This window comes from Elephas maximus, chromosome 19 (genome assembly GCF_024166365.1).
Source record: "Elephas maximus indicus isolate mEleMax1 chromosome 19, mEleMax1 primary haplotype, whole genome shotgun sequence".
NCBI lineage: Eukaryota > Metazoa > Chordata > Mammalia > Proboscidea > Elephantidae > Elephas > Elephas maximus.
In genome coordinates this window covers 72,872,858-72,892,854 of record NC_064837.1, presented here as the reverse complement: position 1 = coordinate 72,892,854, position 19,997 = coordinate 72,872,858, and the positions used below count along the sequence as shown (strand labels likewise).

Below are 19,997 nucleotides of genomic sequence, written 5' to 3'. Positions count from 1 at the left end.
CTGCAGGAAGCAGAGCCTCACTCTGAACGGACAACTCCATCAGAGAGCGGAAGAAGATCCACTGAAACTCGTCTTCACCAAGCAGGACCAACCATGGGCCTTCTCCAGCTCAGGCAGGCACATGGGCCACAGCACAGCTGTGAGAGGGCCATGGCGGGACACAGCCCCCAGCTCCAGGGCCCTGGATGTGACTAACTTGTACCAATGAGCACTGCGTTCCCACCACACGGGCCCAGAGCCCCTGCCTCCGGACAGAGCTGCCCATCTCTGCAGGCAGCTGGCCAGGGACAGCTCCCACCTCCAAGGCCTGAATTAAATGGTTTAATCGATTAGTAGATGCAGCCCTCTTGCCAGCTGCAGCCTGAGGCGGGGCTTTCTCAATCGTGGGATGCCGCTTGCCCTGCCCTCCCTGGGCCTAGGAACCTAGCCAGCAGCTCCAGGCTGATGCTCTGCCAGGATCTAGGCCTCCCCGCAGCCAGCTTCCCTCCAGCACTGTGCTGTCCCTACAGAGCTGTCTCAGCTGACAGAAAAGGCTATGGGGCTCAAACAGCTGCCCTTGGTTCAGGATGAGGGCGAGGATTCCCCAAGAGACCAGGGTGTGATTGGGTCATGGGATCATTGCCCCGATGACCCCACAGCACCCACCAACCCCTGGACACCCTCCCTGTTGACCCCACAATGCCCCCTCACATGGCCCAGGGACAGGCCAGGGTCAGCACCCAGGTTACCATGCAAAACCCTGCCTTCCCCTCCCCATCCCGCCTGGCAGGCCCTGCTTGGCTCAACTTGGCATGCCCCCCACCCAGCTGCTCAGGCCTCACCGGACCCTTTTCTCCCCAGCAGGAGCCGGCGGGGGTCAAAGGTTCTCAGACTAACCTTCTGCAGAGCCTCTGACGTTGCCGTCACTGACCAAGGAGGACACTGACCCCAAGGAAACTCAGTATTCTTATTTGCAGTCTCCTCCCCACGCATCAGACTCAGCGAGGCATCTGGTTCCCAAAACCCAACGTGTGAACCCAAATCCGGGTTCCTTTATCCGCACAGGCCTGGCCGTCTGCTGCTCCCATGGACTTCCTCCTGAGCACACGCCCTCACAGTCATGAGGCACACAGGAACTGTCTACCTGTACCTGCCTCACCTGTGGCCATGTCCACTTGTGCCCACACCTGGGGCTTCAGCTTTCTGCCCATGAGCACCTGCTTCTTGCTATGACATGTTAGGGCCCTGCACACCTGATCCCCACCCAGTGCTCATTGACAGCGCCAGGCCTGGGTCCCCTTCGGTCTTCAGCAGCCACATGGAGTGGGAGGGGGCATCTATTTCATAGATGAGGACCCAACACCCCCAGGGTCCCCTGAGGATGTGGGGACACTGAGTCTAGGCCCAGATCAGGCCCTGGTGTCCAGAGCTCTGCTGTGGGCTGGGGGAACCAGGGGAAGCTGGGGCCAAAGGTGGGACCTAAGTTAATGGACAGGGGAGAGGAGCAGCCAAACACAGACATGACGCACGCGGGGGACACAGGTGGTCCACCAGGTGGTGGGGTGGTACATCAGCTGAGGCCAGGCTGAGGCTGGGCTGACTCGGGGGTGTGGGCAAAGTTAGCCTGCCCCCTTGGGGCTGAGGGGAGGTTCTGAGGCCAGGATGGGGTATGGGCTCCATGGGCCTCCCCACAACTACACTGATCCCCATCAGGACCTCAAATGTCTGCAGAGCACTGTCTGGATGGGAGACACGTGCACAAGCTTGGTCAGGTCAGGGTCTTTATTTCTCTGGAATGGACGTGACCGCCAGCCCAAGTGACCACAGCCAGCAAAGAACATTCTTTAAAACACAAAACCGACAAGAAAAAATACGTATTTGGCTCTGTACGTTTCTGTCACAGAAACAACCTCGAGTGGAACCCTGGGCTTTTCACAGGCCTCATATGGGTGGTCTGCTGCGGCCGGCCACCTAGGGCACATCCCCTGAGCATGCCAGGCCGGATACTGCACCCCGAGGTTTTAATGCAGTCTGCAATGGTACAGCAGGCAGTTTTAAGACATGGAGTGTACTTCCTATGTGCACGTCCTGAAAAATATAATAACTTAGTTGGCATTTACAGTACTTCCAGTCGGTCAAGGCATCCTCAGCCGGAGAGCATGAAGTCGGACACAGCGAGTACCTCCACAGTGCGGGTGCTGGGGCCTGGCCTCTGCCCCCCTGGGATTTCCCTGCAGGCATCCACACTGGGTGTCCCCACTGGGAGACCCTGCAGGCATCCCCACTAGGTGTCCCCAGAGGCATCCACACTGGGTGCCCCCACTGGGTGTCCCTGGTAGGTGTCCCCGCTGGGAGTTCCCACAGGGATCCCCACTGGGTGTCCTCACAGACATCCACACTGGGTGTCCCCGTAGATGTCCCTGGTGGGTATCCCCACTGGGAGTTCCCACAGGCATCCCCACTGGGTGTTCACACTGAGTGTCCTTGCAGGCATTCCTGCTGGGCGTCCCCACAGGCGTTCCTGACAGGGGTCCCCGCTGGGAGTCCCTAAAGGCATCCCTGAAGGTGTCCCAGCTAAGCGTCCCCAAAGGTGTCCTCAGTGAGCAGCTGCCCCGGGACTTGAGCACCCTCCATGGCCAGTGGTGGTGCGCTGTTGGCCAGGGCAGCAGGGTGGCAGTCACTCTGTGCCAATCTCACACGGGTTCAGCCCCTTCTGCTTGGCATCCCGGTACATCCTCTGAAAGTCCGTGAAGCGTGGGGCACAGCCAAGCCAAGCCTCCCCAAAGTGCATCTGGCCAGTGAAGAGGAAGTCCCCAAGCCCAGGCCGCACACCACACTTGAGCAGTGTCTTGATGTGGCCCCGCCAGCGGCCACCACCCTCAGGATCAGGCTGAAAGACCTTGCTCTTCTGCCGGTAGAGGCTGCTCACATTCAGGTGGATGGCCGACTCCTGCTGCTCCGGCTCATTGGTGACGTCCTGGATGGAGCCGCGGACGACTGTGGACAAGGGACACAGGGTCAGTCAACAGGGCCCCAGCCACTGTCCAAGGGCTGGCACTCAGCATACCTGCCTGGCACTGATGGGTGCTGGAGCATGACACCAAACCTGAGCTCTGTGCTCCAAAGTGCCTGCTTCGAAGTGCCACTGACATGGCACTCAGGTGTACAGGCCTGTCCCACCAGGCACAGGGACAGAAACATGGACATCTTCCATCAGGGCAGCCACATGGGTAGGAAAGCAAAGCACACAAACAAGTCGTGTGCCTTCCAGCTTTCAAGCCTTTCACGGCACAGCAAGGGAACCAGCCACAGTGAACACTCAAGGCAGTTCCGTACATCCGTGGGGTGATCAGAGGGATGACAGGGGAGGCGGAGTAGACTGTATTAAGGGGTGGGCCATGCCAGGAGGCGGGCTGTGCTGGAGGAAGGCTGTGCCAGGGGAGGACCATGCCAGGAGGCAGGAGAGGGACGTTATGGAGCAGTGGCCACGTGGGGAGTGGGGGGCTGCATGGGGGTGTGTGGGCTACTTTAGGGCCATTCAGCAGCCCAGGACCCCGGAGAGCAGCAGGCAGTGAGTGAGGGGGATCCACCTCCTGTACACACCCATCCTTGGAGCTGGGGCGTGGTCATAGCAGCCACTGGGCGGTGTGGGCAGTGCCAGGCAGGCGACAGCACTGGATGCTGTGGGGGCCGCATAGTGTGAGCGACAGGGGATTCTGAAACCTGACCTTGGAGCACCTGTGGAAATGTCACACATAGGGTGGGGGGGCTGCATCCCTCTGACCTTGGTCCCCAGCCCCACCAGGGCCTCAAGACTCCAGCTGCAGAGACGGCCACAATGCCAGGGACTCGGCCACAGAGTTGAGGTTAGCCAGGACACTTGGGCCACTGACAGAGTTGTCTACAGAGCATTTCCCAAGAGAAAAGTTCTTACAAAACCCTCCAGCCAAGAGTCCCCTGAGGGTGATAATCTCATTTGCAAAATGGGACTGTGCTTGATAATCACTTTAATTATTTAATTCCCAGCACTCTTTGCGGGGGGTGTGTATGTGTGTGTGTTCATGTCTGTGTGTGTCTGCATGTTGGCACTGTGTACACGTGTGCATTGTATGTTTGTGGTGTATGTGTGCGTGTACGTGTGTATGTGTGCATGCACATATGTGCACAGATTCCTTCTCCCTGGGGCGGCAGACCAACTTTAGTGCACAGGAAGAAAAGCACCCTCCCACCATTGCACGGGGTAGTGGGTAAGGCAGCGGCTAACAGGTTTGATGCTTCAACAAGGCCTGTCTCCTTCCCACAGTGCAGAGAGATTGTACTGGGCCCTGGAGAGGTGGCCTGGGCCGGAGGGGAGGTCCACATGGCAGGAAACACCAGCAAAGACAAAGAAGCACGAAGGCCTTCACTCACCAAAGTCACTCGTGCAGACGGCCAAGAGGACCTCGGTGTCGCTGCAGGGGCTGCACGGGGCTGTGGGGGAGAGACAGCATCAGGGGGCAGCTGGACAAAGAGCAAGAAGTCGTACAGGGATGGCTCGTGGCCCAGCAAGGGCCAGAACAACCCTGCTGGCACGGTTACAGCATCTGTGGGTCACAGTCCCTCTCCCGGCCTGGCCCGTCAGACGCTGGCCTGGGTGACCCACCTGCTGTTTTATGGTGCGTGTTATGGTTAGACTCAGCTTACAAATTCAGAGCACTTCAGCACCCTGAAGGTGGTGACGTGCTGACGTTCTCGGCCCCACACCTCCCTGCCTCTCTGCCCTGCGTCTCTAATAACACTTCAAAGGGAGTTCAAAGAGCACATGCAGGAGGGTCAGAGCAAGCAGGAACGACAGACGCAGCCTCCCAACAGAAGGACTGCAGACAGAGTCATGATGCCTGGGACCTGGGAGCAGGCATCCACTGCTGACCTCGCAGCGTGGCTGTGCAGATCAGCCACCACTCGCCCACCTTAGGTCCCAGTCAGAGTGGCAAAAACCGCGTCCCTCGAAGCAACTACCCTCTAGCTACACCCCAAATCGAGTCCCTTCAAACCAGCCACCCAAAAGCGGCAGCCTCACTCAGGTCTCATCCAAGTGCATTCACAGAACGCCCCACTGCCCTCCCACTAGCGGACTGCCGAACACCTGACCCCTCCCCACTCACAGAACGTCAGACTGTCCCGCCGCCCCCCCCCACCCCCCATAGCTGTCTGCTCCTTCCACAGCAAAGCCTCCTCCCCTGCAGGCTGCCCAACCTGAGAAGGCAACTGCACCACGGCCAACAGGTTAGATACCCACCGGGGTCCGACATCAGCTAGGGAGGGGTGCACTCACCCACTGCCACTTACTTGAGTCTGCGCTCACTGGAGTCTACAGGGAGCTCGCCCCCTACCACAGGCCCCACCCCAACCTGTCCTCACAAGCCCCACCCCATCTGTCCTCACCACAAGCCCCACCCCCACCTGTCCTCACCACAGGCCCCACCCCACTTGGCCCCACCCCACTTGGCCCCACCCCACTTGCCCCCACAACAGGCCCCACCCCCACCTGTTCTCACCACAGGTCCCACCCCACCCGGGTGAGGCAGGCACCTCCAAACACTTCTTCGAACCAAGCCCTGTTCGTGGAACTGTCTCTGAAACCCCCAAAATCAGGGGAACCCAGAAAGTGCAGCGTCTCTCCATGCTTACTGGGCCTCTCATGCCAGCTGAGCCAAGCTTTGCACAAGACTTCTCCCCGGGGGCCCCACCCCACCCCTTCTCGCCCTGGGCCTTGGCTGGCCTTCCCACAGACACGTGTTCCTAAACGTTGGGGAGGGCCTGGGAAATGTGGTGTTATTATTTGGCACTCGTATTCCACGTTTCAAAGCCTCCGCCCCTCACCTGTTATGAGTTTCTAGGTTTGGCATGAATACCCGATAGAAACTTAGAAGTCTGAAATCTCGGGGAGACAAGGCTCCCTCACCCCTCTCCCCATTGAAGGCCCCAGGACGGCTGGCCTACAGATGCTCTGGGCCCTGGATGACATGAGCTGTTTCTGCCCACCTACCAGCTGCCATGCCCTGACTCGTGCTGAGCTGCCCCCACCCTTCGACTAAGCTGCAGAGGTGGGAGAGCATGTCCCTGGGGCGGGGGGGCGCTGAGCCTTTCTGGACAAGGAGAGGCTCAGAGGAGCCTCAGGGCCCAGGGATGAGGGTGGCCAGTGAGCCCCTGGCACAAGAGCCAAGACCAGAGATGGGGCCGGCATCTCCCCAGGGGTGGACTGGGCTGTGCTCTGGAGACGACAGAACAAGGACTCAGGGCTTGGATCAGAGGGACTCAGTGGTTTTCCTGGTTACCTCAGAGGACAGGCGCACCTGCACCGCCCCCAGGCTGCTGGCTCATCTAACAGGTTATCACCAACAGGAAAAGCTGCAGAGCAAGAACAACCTGTTTGACTTCTTTTAAATCCAAGCCAGCTCATGGGGCTAAGGTTGGGCACCTCCCGCCACCCCAAGCTCTAAACCCTGGAACCTTCCAGACCGGGCCCTAGAGCCCTCACTGCACTGGGCTGCAGCCAGACCCCTGCAAAGCCCTTTGGCAAACCTGGACCCCAGGCCCCTTCCCACCCCAAGCGAGGCCCTGGGAGGCCCTTCCCCTTTCCTGCGGCGGATAGACACAAGAATGTCACTCCCACGAGCTCATGCTGCAACCCCCTGGGCGCTGCCAACCCTGATGCCACAGCTGTTGACCATGTATTGGCTCCTGGTCTCCTGGCAGAGTCCCGGGAGGGCTGGGGGCAGTGGCCCACCTGTGGCTCTTTCTTCCCGAGTGAATTACCCCAACCCTGTGGCCCCTTTTGCCTCTTTAGAGAGTGGCCGGCTGGGGCCCATCCAAGCCCTCGCCTGGGCAGCCCAGGGCACACGAGGCTCCAGTGGTGGGCTCTGCCCTCCATGGTCAGAGGTCCAGCAACAGTCCCTTGAGCAGTGAGAAGGCAGGCCAGCGTCCAAACCCACAGCAACCACAGCCTGGCTCCAGGAAGGAGCCCCGAAGCCCCAGGGTCTGGCCAAGCAGGGAGAGAGGGAGGCGGCCATATGCCAGCTTCGCTGAAGCATCTCATTGTCTCTGCTGAGGCAGGTCGGGTGGGACGCTCCAGCACAAAGGTGCAGACACAGCTATGTAGCCGTCTGTCCCAGGCATGGCCTGGCCACACGCTGTGGTCATCAGACACAGCCTGGGGGCCTCTCCATGTCTCGGGCTCTATATCTCCATGACATGACGGTGAGGTGCCCACTCAGGTCTCTGCCCTGCTTTGTGCCCGCCCGACAGTGCAGGTGAGGGGACACCTCTAAAGTGAGCACTGGATCATCAGCCTGAGGCATTCTGCCGGGGGCCTTGGCTGCACACCCATCAGCAGAGCCACAGAGACCACGTGGAGACTTCCTGCCGCTAATTGTCAGCGTTACACAGAAGGGATCTTGACGGGAACCCAATCTGTGGGCTCCGAGGTGCCATCTGGAAACAATCACCGATCGGAGCCTCGTGACGCTGCGGAATGCTCTGGGCAGTGACACGTTGCGTTTCATTTCCTCACAGGAGGAGGATGGGATTGGGGGAGAGGGGAAACGGGGGTGGTTGAGGGGGAGGACGGAGGCTCCTGGGGAGGGGATGTGTGGGTATCTTAGGAAGATTACTCTGGAATGTGCGTGAAATGAACTGAGCGAAGAAGAGAGACCAGGCCCCAAGAGACCAGGGGGTTCTGCAGTGCCAGGGTGGGCCAGGGCTGCAGTGGGACAGGGTCATGGGACAAGGGGACCCTACCAGACTGAACCTCGGACACACTTGGTCCCAAGAGGCACCACAGCTGCGGGAGGACTACAGACAGAGAAAGGCTGGTCCGGCAGCAGTGGCCAGGACCTGAGGGGCTGGGGGGCGGGGAGCATGGACACACTCCAAAATGAAGGTGGCCAGGGCCAGGACTCAGATGTGGCTGGTGACAGGTGGTGGCCCACATTTTAACAGCAGCTGAGGAGGGAGAAGTGGACAGGGTAGGGAGCAGGTGGGTGTGAGCGGCGGGTGAGGCCCAGTGGAGGTGCTCCAGCTACTACACAGTTACGCACCATGGCCACACGAGCCTCGATCGAATGCCACATGCAGGCCCAGGTCGCCCAGAGCAGCTCCCCTAACTCAGTGCCTTCCCCACCCCCATGCTCCCAGAGAGGAGGCGAGCACCACACCCTTTCACCCAGGCTTCCCCGCTCTGCTCTCCCGACCTGCACCTCTGGACCCCAGTCAGACGCCCAAACACAGAGCCATGGCAGCCGAGCCATCTGCTACAGTGCCCCTGAAAGAACACAGCAGATCCCAGCACAGGCTAAGAGCACGGGGTCTGTCTGTCTCTCAGACTAGCCTCCCTTCCAGGTTGTCCCATATCCCTCAGCCCTGGCGGCTTCCACCATGCACCCCGTGACCTCCCCAGCCCTCCCCAGCGCCCTGGGCAATACGAGCTTTCTCCACCAGTTAATTGCTGGCTCAACTGCCTTTGGGTCCTGCCAGGTTTTTAAAGTGTAAGTAGAGGGTGTGGCCTATGTTACTCAAGGCCACAAGGAGGAAGCTGAAGGACGGGGGTGGGGGGGTCTTATCCACCTGTCTTTCTGTCTATAAGAGGACACTGCCCACATGCTAGAAACACCCCCCAATGGAAGGATCCAGATCAGCAGCGCCCCATCCCACTTCAGTCACATCCCTGTCTCTTCCAGGTCAGCCCTCACTGAAGCCTCTTGGTTCACCAGGGAAGTGGAGGATTGTTCAGATCCCAGACCAGGAAAGACCCACCCTGCTGACGGGTCAGGGCCCAGACGGAGGTGACCAGCTCTCGGGCAGCAGCGGTGCTGGCCGGGAGAACACAGACCCCACGCCTGTGCAGCACTGGTGGAGATGCTGGCTGCCAGATGGCCAGGCTGACGTTCCACAATTACGCACCCATTCCTTTGGCATTAAAGGCTTAGGGACCCATCCCTGTTGAAAGCAAATGCCAGAAAGGGACACACAGGCCCCTAGGGCCACCGGCTCAACTCCATCCCCCAGCCCAGCACAGAGCCTGCGGCCTTCTGGGCCAGCTTCTGATGGCCACTCCAGTCTGTACCACCCCAGACAATGCTGGCCACTGGACAGTGCAAGCAGAGTGGTCACTGCAGGGCCAGGGGCACGTTGTAGATCATGAGGCAGCATGGAGCTGCCCAAGCCAGCCAGCCACCAACCTCAGGCCTGTCCTGGATCCATACCTGCCCAGGACTGAGAGCCGACACCAAGGGGCGGCGACAGGGGTAGATTATCCAATAGATCATCTGGAGTGAAAAATTCCACATTTTTTCACCACATCAAAGATTCTTCTTCTATGCACGGCTGGCATCTGTCTCTCTCCCAACCCCACTGCACCTTTCTACAGAATTTACAATCCCTGACGGGTGGATGATCCAGCGAGCAAGGTAAGCACAGGTTTACTTACTAATCTGTAGTGAACAGTTTCACTCCAGATGATCTGGTGTGCAAGGCAAGCACCACACTTACCCTGGTTATTGGATAATCCGCCCCTGAGCAGAGGGCTCAGGCCCTGGGCTCTGGTCGCCTGAGGTTTAGGGCAGACCCTCAGGGGTGGGGGCCACAGCCATTTTTCCACCAGGAACTGTGGTCTGTGCACAGATGTCCAGCAAGCGGTCGCAGCAGTGAATGTCCTGTCACACTGCAGTGTGATCTCATAATATGGAATCCTATCAAAATCACACAACACAAGTGCAGCGACACTCAGGCCACAGGTGTCTTCGAGGTCAACCAAAATTTAACACGAGGAGGGTCAACAAGCTCCCACCACCTGCCCAACATCTTCCACCTCAAGCCAGTGGGTCTGGACTGAATTTGGGAAGGCTGGATTTCAGGACTAGAGTTTTCCAGGTTTTGTTATTTTGCTTTTCTGGTGAGTTTGACACCAAGCTCTGCTCTGACTCCAGGTCTCCCCCAGGGCCCGGCCCAGCTCCTGTCCCTTCCCCCACCCTCATAATTGCTGGTGACCCAGATGAAGGCTGCTCTGTTAAAGTTTTATTTAGCATCTAACCAACCACACACTCTGTAGCCGCTTTCAATGCTCCAGTTCCTGAACCAGTAATTTCACTTGGCAGTTCCAAGTGAAAGCTTTCTAACCGACTCTTCATTTGAGGGAGACTCAAGATTCTGAAAATTGATCTAAGCCAGAAACTCACGGCAGTAAAATACGAGTCCCATTAAGGAGGGAAGCTGAGTGTCCCAAATCCTAGTAACCCTACTTCTCCCCAGCTGTCTCTCTCTTTGACCGAAGCACGGATTATTCCATCCTGGAATGGCACAGGCCCAGCCAGGTCTCTCCACCTCAGCACCACAGACACCAGGGCTGGATCACTTTTTGGTGGGGGGTCCCATGCACTGTTGGGCGCTGAACACCATCCCAGCCGCCAACCAGATGCCAGGAGCACTCTCCCCCGGAGTCCAGACAACCAAACATGTCTCTGGACCCTGCCCAGGGTCCCTGGAGACACCAGAATTGGGGGCTCTGTGTGTCCAGGCCCAGAGGGGTGGCAGTGGCCCAGACAGTTAGGAGCTGCAAAGACCACGGCTGGGAGACAGGCCAGGCTGGACCAAGAGTAGAAGAAGACTGACTCACAGGATGCCCATAGGAAGACATGACCTAGAATCCCTGACCTCGAGGAATGAGGGGAAAGAGGGACTTAGACTCACCCCACCCAGACCTGCATTTTCATACAAGCCCCAGGACCCCATGGTGACCCAGGGCAATGAGGGACAAGTGCTGGTCCAACATGGCTAAGGCAGCACCTGGTGACCAGAGCGTGCAGGCCGCCACACATGAATCTCAGCACCGCGGCCACCTCTGGGGCTGAGAAGATGGGCTGAGGGGTCTTGAGAGGAAACAAAGAACAGAGCCATCTCTGGCAGACTGCAGGCTGAATGGGGCGGGGTCCCCACAGACACCCAGGCACAGGTCCCATCCACATTGCCAGGGCACAAATTCCAGACTCGCAGAGCCCTGACCTGGTGGGAGGGGAAGAGCTGTGAGCCTCCTGGCTGTGGGCTCTTCAGGGCAGGGGGCAAGGCAGGGGGCAGGCCCCAAACTCTGCCAGGATATAGGTGTACCGTGCGGCCACCCCAAAGCTCCACAGGAGGCGGGACCCGCCCCCCGCCCCAGCACAGTGACAGGTGGGCAGGAAGGATTCTTTCCTCAGACCCATGGGCGCCACATCAGGCAGGGTCTGAGATCACCTGGACCCACCTGCAGAGTGGACGCTCTTGCTCCTCCCAGGCCTCCCACCTGGACCCACACAGACTCCCTCTTCCCCAACACCCTCCGGCATCCACCAAGCGGCCACACTGACCCCCTCCATCTGTGGGGCTGTGGGGCAAGTTTCGGTGGACAGTGGGCTCCAAATGTACTTCAGGGTGACCTTTCTCCAACCATAAGACCATGTCTCCTGGCTGTGGGTGCCTCTCCCCACGACACCACCCTGTCAGTCCCACCCCGAGGACCTTGCAGTGAAGCCACAAATGCCTCCAAGACAGACTGGCCCCTGACCTGGACCTCACCGGTCTGTACGACCCGGGGATATGGCCAGGCTCGCTCTCCAGCGAAGCTTGTCCAACAGTCCCTCAGACGCCCAAAGCACTTGACTCCCACATCAGGAGAAGCACTTGGGGGTCTGAAGGACAGCAGCACCCACTTTCAACGAGCATTAACGCATCCACAAGTGGCCTGGACTAGGGCTGCCATGGCCCCACCTCACCCTCCGGGGGCTCCCAGAGCTCCTGGGCGAACCCGCCAGGTCCAAACCAGCATGGTAGGCACTTTCTAGGGGCTCCACTGAGATGGGGAGGGGGACACTTGTCACAACACAACAGGGGGTACCACCGCAGAACCACCAGGAGGCTGAGTGCAGCCCGGCATGTCCCCATGTGCCAGCGTGACCCCCAACACCCCTGCCTGTTCCCCACATATCAGCGTGCCCCCAACACCCCGGCATGCCCCCACGCCACGGTGTGCCCCCAGCTCTACTCACAGGAGAGCGAAAGCAGGTCAGAACCCGAGCGCCGGTGCACCAGCTCATACTGGAAGCCCGTGGTCCTGCGGCTGATGTCCTGCTGGGGCGAGGCCTCCACGAAGAGGCTGCCCTGGTCCAGGCCAAAGCAGCGCACCCGGCGGGGGCCATGCTCACCGTCTCGCACCAGCAGCCGCAGCACACCCGTCTTCTCCAGGTATACGTTGGCCCCCGAGGAGCCTGGGGCCGGCTTGATGCACACAGTCAGGTGCTTGGTGGGTACAAAGATGTTGGGCCGGAGGTTGACGATGAGCGCCCCAGTTGGGTACATCCACTCCACGGTGCCTGCGGAGCAGCGCAGGTACACCTGCTCCACTTCCTTCCTGTGTGCCTCGTGCGTCAGCCCACTGTGGGGAGGGGAGAGTAGAGCTGTCAGCCGGGCCCATCACCCTGCAGCCCCTGCCCTCCCACCCTGGCAGGGTCCCCCATGCCCCCCACCACCCGCAGGCCAAGGCTAGCCCAGACTTACAGGCGTGGAGCCTGCATGGAGGAGGGTGTGGGGGAAGGGGTGTCCATACAGTTGCCTCTGCACGGCCACCCCCACTGATGTGAGAGAGCCGTTGCTCTGAAAAGTACTGGGGGCTCCCTCTATCCTCAGGCATCTGGTACCTGTGTCTTTGGGACCCTTTGGACTCCCCTGAATCATGGCAGCCAGAGGAGATGGTGTGGTGGAGGTAAGAGCCAAGGAGGGAGGCCATCAGACACACAATAGAGGAAAAGCTGGCACAACCCCACAAAGCCCCCAGATGTCGGTGGGAACCCATGCACTAACCATAAGCCGCAACCTGCTCCAGAGTGTGACTCTTATACCAATCAGGAATGTCAGCAGTTTTGGGGGTGGGAGTTACTGTGTTGAGCTCTATCTTTTAATGCCCACCTTTAGGCACAATTGTCTACATTTTACTTAATGGGATGACTTGACTGCTTTTCATTCATTTCCAAATCTGAGGACCCTGCACTCAAGAATATTTTTGAAACAAACTCAAATACCATCAAAACAAGATGCATTACAAAAGCAGGTGATACATTCAATAAACTCACACCTGCGTGAGCGTGTGGAAAACAGAACGATAAAGACCTGAGGAAGGGAGACAGCACCCCACCTTCCCAACGAGAGTATTTAAAGCAGCAAGTTGATTTTACTCCTAATAAATGCCACATAGGAAAAAATTAAGTGTGTCACGCTCTTGGTAAGACAAGTCCTCAGTAAAGACAGTTGTGTTTTTGAGAAATTGAAACTATCAAGAGTGTTGAAGTTACACCTGCTCCTAAGAGTTAAATCATGACCACCCGAGCTGCCTTGGAACTGAACCTGTGACTTAGACTTAGTTTTTTATTACACGAAATTTGGTTCTGATCAGATCTCAGACAGGTTTACCCGCATTCCTCGGATTTTCAAGTGGAAAAAACAATGCCATACTCAGGGTCCCTGCCTAGCAAGCTACCAGAAACCCCCTCCAAAGAGGAGAGAGCACACAGCACATGGTTCACATTTACTGTGGCTGACTCATGCTCTGGCCTCACAAACCTCGCTTTTCAGGACGGCTGGCCTGGCCGTCTGCAGGCTGGGGCTGCACAGTCATCTGTGAACCACATCAGAGGGAGGTGTCAAGGAGGTGAATTCCTTTCCGGCCCTGCTCCCTGCCCCACCCCTCCCTCCCCCCCCAACCCCACCACCCCACCGCCCCTAAGTCCTGGGTCATAATCAGCCAGCCCCACTTCAGACGGTTACCAGGGCTGCATATGCAGGACAGATTTACTAATTACCGTCAAACGACACTCACACAAGCTCTTCCGACAACGTATGGGGAGGCACATGATTGTTGTGCGGCATGAAAATTAGACGAAATGGTGAGTGGCTGCCATGGATAACTATAATCAGCTCTGCTCTTATGCAGCCACAACCAACTTATTCTTTCTAAATTTTATTTATTTTGTTGTTGTTGAGGACATACACCAGTTCAAGTTTCTACATGTACAATTTAGTGGCGTTAATTACAATTCCTCAACTTGTGCAACCATTCTCACCCTCCTTTTCTGAGTTGCTCCTCCCTCATTAACATAAACTCACCGCCTCCTAGGGTTTCCATCTAATCTTTCAAATTGCTGCTGTCAGTTTGATTCCATATAAAACCAAAAATCAAACCTGTTGCTACTGAGTCGATTCCAACTCATGGCAACCCTATAGGACAGAGTAGAACTGCCCCAGAGGGTTTCCAAGGAGGGGCTGGTGGATTTGAACTGCTGACCTTTTAGTTAGCCACCAGGGCTCTTCTGATGCCATATAGACAGTTCTTAAAAGAACATATTGCTCAAGGCAGACCTTTTTAACTAGTTAAGCTAAACTACTATTCGGTTTTAAGACGACTTCAGGGGATATTTTGGTTTAAGGTTTCAAGATTATCTCAGGGCAATAGTTGCAGGGGTTCATTCACTCTTCCTCTCCAGAAGGTCTAGAGTCCACCTTTTGGCTATTGTGAATAGTGCTGCAATGAATACTGGTGTACAAGTCTCTCTCTGAGTCTCTGCTTTCAAATCTTTTGAGCATATGCCTAGGAGTGGAATTGCTGGGTCATATGGTAGTTCTATTTCTAGTTTTTTGAGGAACTGCCACACTGTTTTCCACAATGGCTATGCCATTTTACATTTCCACCAGCAATGGATGAGGGTTCCAATTTCCCCACATCCTTGCCAACATTTGTTATTTTCTGGGTTTCTTTGTTTGCTTCATCTCAGCCAGCCTAGGGGGAATAAAATGGTAACTCGTTGTCATTTTGATTTGCATCTCTGATGGTTAATGGCACTGAGCATCTTTTCACGTGTTTGGTGGCCATTTAAATACCATCTTTGGTGAAATGTCTATTCAAGTCCTTTGACCATTTTTATGATTGGGCTATTTGTTTTTTTGTTATTAAGTTGTCAGAGTTTTATATATATTTTCATTAGTAGAGTCTTGTCATATATATTGTTCCTGAAGATATTCTCCCAGTCGATAGCCTATCTTCTTACTTTTTTGGTAAAGTCTTTTAATGAACCAAAGTTTTTAATTTTTATAAGGTCCAATTTATTTACTTTGTTTTTGCTGTTTGTGCTTTTCTTATTATATTACATAATTAATTGTTGACAGCTAAGCCTGACAGCATTGCCCCTGCTTATTCTTCTAAGAATTTTATGGTTTTAGTTTGCACATTTAGGTCCTTAATCCGTTTCAAATTTGATTTTGTGTATGGTGTGAGGCATGGATCCTGTTTCATTTTTCCACTTGTGGGCCCACAAACTTTCATAGTGTCCCTCCTCTTCTGTTTCCAGCATCAAGGGGCAGTTGGACACCTGCCCTGTGCCCAGACACCAATCCTCAACTCTCAGACGTAAACCAGGGGGTCCCAGGGGCCAAGGGAGTGAAGAGCCTGCACCCAAGGTTCTAGACATCCCTCGGTACCTCCCTTTCATCCTGGGCACAGAGTGGGGAAACTGGAGGCCCGTCCTCCACCCAGATCTAATGGGGACAGGCTGCCAAGGGGGACAGGTTGCCTGAGTCTGAGGGGTGCCATCCCTGGCCTGCATACATAATCACCTGCACCTCGTGCAGCACACCTGGCTCAATTTCATTAGAAGTCACTTGACCAAAGGAGGGCTGGGAACAAAATGAAGGTGACACACAAAAAATAAGGTACCTGGACACTTAACCCTTTAGCTAGTTAGCGTTTTTCAAAAGCCCGTAGAGGAGAGTCTGTGTCCATTCCTAGGGCCTGCTGTTGACAAGTGGCCTGACTCTGTCTCTTCTCTTGCATTTTCTTCAAACAACACGATCAACAAGAATCCAACCAGGCCCTCCACATGGTGTATGATGTGAACTCCACCTGGACAAACCTCCTCCTGTAGGTACCTGAATGAGGTCAGAGCTTACCAGAACATCGAGCATTCCAAACCTCTTACCTCTGAGTATCCAGCACCACAGTAAATCTGAAAAAACTTCCATTTATGCAAAATTGCTATGGTTGCAAAAATGCAACACAGCTTAGTGGTCAATTGACAGCGGTATTTTATGATTTCCACACAAAATGCAGGAGAACTAGGCAAACTACCTGAGCTGCTGAAATGGGTATTAATGCTAAAACAGTCGCTTCCAGGTGAAGTGACAAAGGCAGAGGGTGCAGATAAGGCTACAGCTCTACTCCACGCGAGAATAATGGAGGAAAGAGTAAATCTTGGATTCATTCAACTGAACAAATGTATTTTTCAAGAAAAGTTGCCACAGGTCACTACCCAGGTGGACACACCATGGTACACCTTGATGGAAAAGGGGAGAAGTTCCAAGTCAACATGTGGCCTCATGGAAGCAAATGGAGGTCTCACTCTGGAGGGGTCAGAGGGGAGCCAAGAGGCGCCACCTCACTTACACAGCACCTTGGCTCAAGCCCAGAGTCACCGGATGAAAAGCACAGTTTCATTCACTCAAGTCAGTAAGAGCTTGAGATCAAGGTGAGACCAAAAGGTTGTGCTTACTGCCCTTCCTTTCCACACCTTGCAGGTGAGGTGGCCCAGGTACACCTGTACCTGCCAAGTCACCCGATGACGGCGTGGAAAGTTCATAGTCCACCTTTATGGCCACTGACTAATACGGATCAGGACACCAGAGGATTTCAGAACCGCCTACTTAATTGCTTGGGAACACCTAGAAACACAGGTTGGGCTGTCAGGCGTGAGTGGACAGTGTCATAAATAGCAGCTCCCTTCCTATCAGGGGATCGGGATCCACCCTGCACTGTCTTCAGAGCAGTTCATAAAGTCATAAAAGCTACAGAACTACATACAGGCCAGCCACCCACCCTGGGTTCTGACAGTGAGTCTGTCAGCTGATTTGTGCCACCTATTTTTTTATTGATAAATGGGGGTGGCAATCACAGGCTTCATGCCTGAGGAATTCGGCCTAGTCCTGCTCCTCTCCAGACCCCTCTTGCAGCTCCAATGGACCCCGCAGCCACCCCTCACTTGACCAGAGCCTCCTAAGGGGTCTAGTCAGGGTCTTGGCAATGATGGTGGGAGGAGGACTCACAGGTACCCACCTGTCTCTAGGTAAAAGGGGATGCAGGATGGGAAGGTGGAGGGCATTCCTCCTTCCACTGCAAGCACCTGCTGGAGGAACCAGCCCCGAAGGTGGGGAGGGCGGCCTACCCACCACCCCTCACTCACAACTACCTCCAGGCTCCCTGGAAAAGCAGGGCAACCCTTCCATGAACACAGGCCTCTGAGATCCTGCAGAGGATGGCAGCTCCTCATCAGAAAGCCCAGGCTTGGGCCAGGACTGGGTTTCTGTTTCTAACCTGCAGGGTGCCCAAGGCCTGGGCTGGGGTGGAGGCTGTGAGCAGGGTGTTTAATGACTAGCTGGGGGGAGAGGGCAGCCCCAGAAGAGTGGGTTGGCGTCAGAGGCTCAGGGCCAGCTCATGCTGGCGCCAACATTCCCTGGGCCAGCCCTCCCCCACAAGCTCCAGTCTGTCCACTTACTCCAGCCCCAACCTCAGGCTTGTCTCTCCCTGCTGCAGGGAGGGAGGCAGAGAACTCCCCTGAAACCCCCCCTGGCCTTGACCCCAGGAGTCCAGGGGAAATGCTGAAGACCACATCCCCTCGGCCAGAGCCTCATTCCAGGGGGGCAGAAGGGGGAGCAGGGATGGAATCTGGGGTAAGAGAGCACGTTTCCACAGTGAACCGGGTTGTGCCTGTAAGAGGTGGCCAGCAACCCTCTGCTGATGCAAAGCCCGGCCCCTAGCCAGGCACTGGTGACAGAAACCCCCAACCTGGCTGGAAAACCGGCTTCACTCAAACTCGTGACACACACCCCAGCCCCTGCATGGTCAGCCTTTGCCAGCTAGAAACCGCCTTCCAGTCAGACCTCAGGGAGCTGGGGTTTGGGTGGGGGGACCATGCTCTGTGGGGAACCAACACCCACACACAAGGACAGCCCCACCACTGGGTCCACAGCACACTTAGCAAACTCCGGAATTGCCAACTCCAGACACAGAACTGGCTTTGCGAGCTGTGGTCTCTGGCCTGGGGCAGCGCGCGGAACTAAGGAAACCCTCGGCTGGCGGCGCGCTCTTAAAGCCCCACTGCGTGTCACACTTCAATAAGAAGAAAATCTTCGGCCGCCACCGCAAGGAACGTGGGGCGGGTGGGGGGGTGGTCATGGAGCACAGCCCGCGGGCCGGCAAGGGCGGCCTGACCTTCAGCCGACGGGGTACTGGGGGCTCGGCAGGGCCGGAGCTCGGCCTCTACGCACAGGTGCCGCCTGGGCAGTGGACAGCGCCGCGATCTGCGCGGGGCCCGCTCGGTCCCCCCGGAGCCACCTCTCCCTCCGCGACCGGGCCGCCCCTTCCCCCGGGGCCGGGAGACAGGCCCAGCTCCTCCCGGCCCAAGGCAGCCGCCCCCGCGGCCGATGGACTCGCGACTCTCCGCCGCGGGCAGGAGCCGAGAGCGGCCGGAGGACGACCCCCGCCCCTCCTCGCTCCTCCGGCAATGCGAGGTCGTGAAGTCGGCTGCCTGCGGCGTTCAGGACCTCAAAAAGGACAGACTCTGCCGGGCTCAGGGGCGGCTGAACTGCTGGCCGGGTGAGACCCTGCGGCGCAGCAAGCGCGCCTCCCCCGGGCGTCCTCCGGGCCAGGGGACCGGGCCGCCGCGGGCTCTTTTGTTCTAGAACCGGGAGCGGGGGGCGGAGGAGGGACTCGGCCCACAGAGTGGCCCGCCCGCCGAGCCCCCCGCCCGCGCCGGCCGGGTCGCCCCCCGCACTCTTGGCCCGCCTGGGCGGGGGCGGCCTGAGACCCCGGTCGCGCAGCGCGAACTCACCTTCCCTTCCAGCTGCACAGGTCGCTCGAGTACTGTGCACCCGCGCCGCCCAGCAGCACAACCAGCAGCAGCAGCAGCGGCGGCTGGGCCGGGGCGGGGGCGGGGGGCCGCGGCCACAGCTGCCCCGCGCGCCCCCGGGCCGCCCGCGCAGCTCCCCGCATGCTCCGGCTCGGGCTGCCCCACCCCGGCCGGTCTCTGTCCGCACCCCCAAAAGCAAACCCCGACCCGGCGTGGCCGGGGACGGGCTCGCGAGTCCCAGTCCGGTCACGTCGCGCGCCCTCCGCGCACCCCCCGCGGCCGCCCGCCCATCTCGGCCCGAGCAGGAGCCGCCCCAGCCACTGGAGCTGCGCGCGGAGCCTCTGAAGTTGGTGAGTCCGCAGTCCGCAGTCCCGGCTCAGCTGGGGGGCGGAGCCCGGCCGGCCGGCCCGCCTCCAGGTCCGGACCAGCCCCAGGTCCCGCCCCAGCACTGGACCCGCCCCTTGTCTGAACCCGCCCCTGCGCGCCGGAACCCCGGCCTCGCTGCCCCTGAGTCAGCAGCCGGGTCCGCCAGGCCCGCGGCACGGAGCGTCGAGGGCTTGTGGCCTGGGGGTGGGCTCGCTACGAGGCTTCCGAGAAAAGGGGGACGCCAGGGGAGGGGAGAAAGTGAAAGAGTCGAAAAGCCGAGCGCCCAGGGCGGGAGGGGGCAGGACAGCAGGCGGTCCCCGGCCTGTGCACAGCGAGGGGCGGGCGGAAATCCGAGACCCCAAAGGGGTGCAGACCCGAGCCGAGCGCCTCTCAGCGGGTTCACCCGCCTTAAAGCCTCGCGTGGCAAGTGCTGTGATCCAGTGTTGCGACCTGAGCTGGGGACGGGTATTCCTGGCCACGGACCCTCAGCAGGACTCGTGCTCCTCGCAGTGATTCGCACCCCTTCAAGGACGGTACCCACGGCGGGCGGTGCGGAGGCCCAGGCATGGTCGAAAATGTCTCTAGCTTCGTGCGAAAGCCGGGGCTTGTCAGCGCGGAGGACTCTGCGCACAGGAAGCCTTAGGTTTGCTTGCGCTGAGGCCGTGGCCCAGGAGGGGGCTCATCACTCCCGTGTCTCTG

At 57.8% G+C, this 19,997-nt stretch overlaps 1 protein-coding gene across 1 annotated transcript; it reads right to left on the bottom strand.

Moving 5' to 3' along the window:
- Window positions 1-1,743: 1,743 nt before the first annotated feature.
- METRNL (meteorin like, glial cell differentiation regulator) lies at window positions 1,744-19,297 on the bottom strand. Its single transcript, XM_049859189.1, has 4 exons — window positions 18,915-19,297; window positions 12,036-12,421; window positions 4,390-4,449; window positions 1,744-2,976 (listed from the first exon to the last, which is right to left on the bottom strand). Exons 1-4 carry the CDS (start codon window positions 19,073-19,075, stop codon window positions 2,657-2,659), a joined length of 927 nt encoding a protein of 308 aa, XP_049715146.1. The 5' UTR covers window positions 19,076-19,297; the 3' UTR covers window positions 1,744-2,656.
- Between the last annotated feature and the right edge of the window lie 700 nt (window positions 19,298-19,997).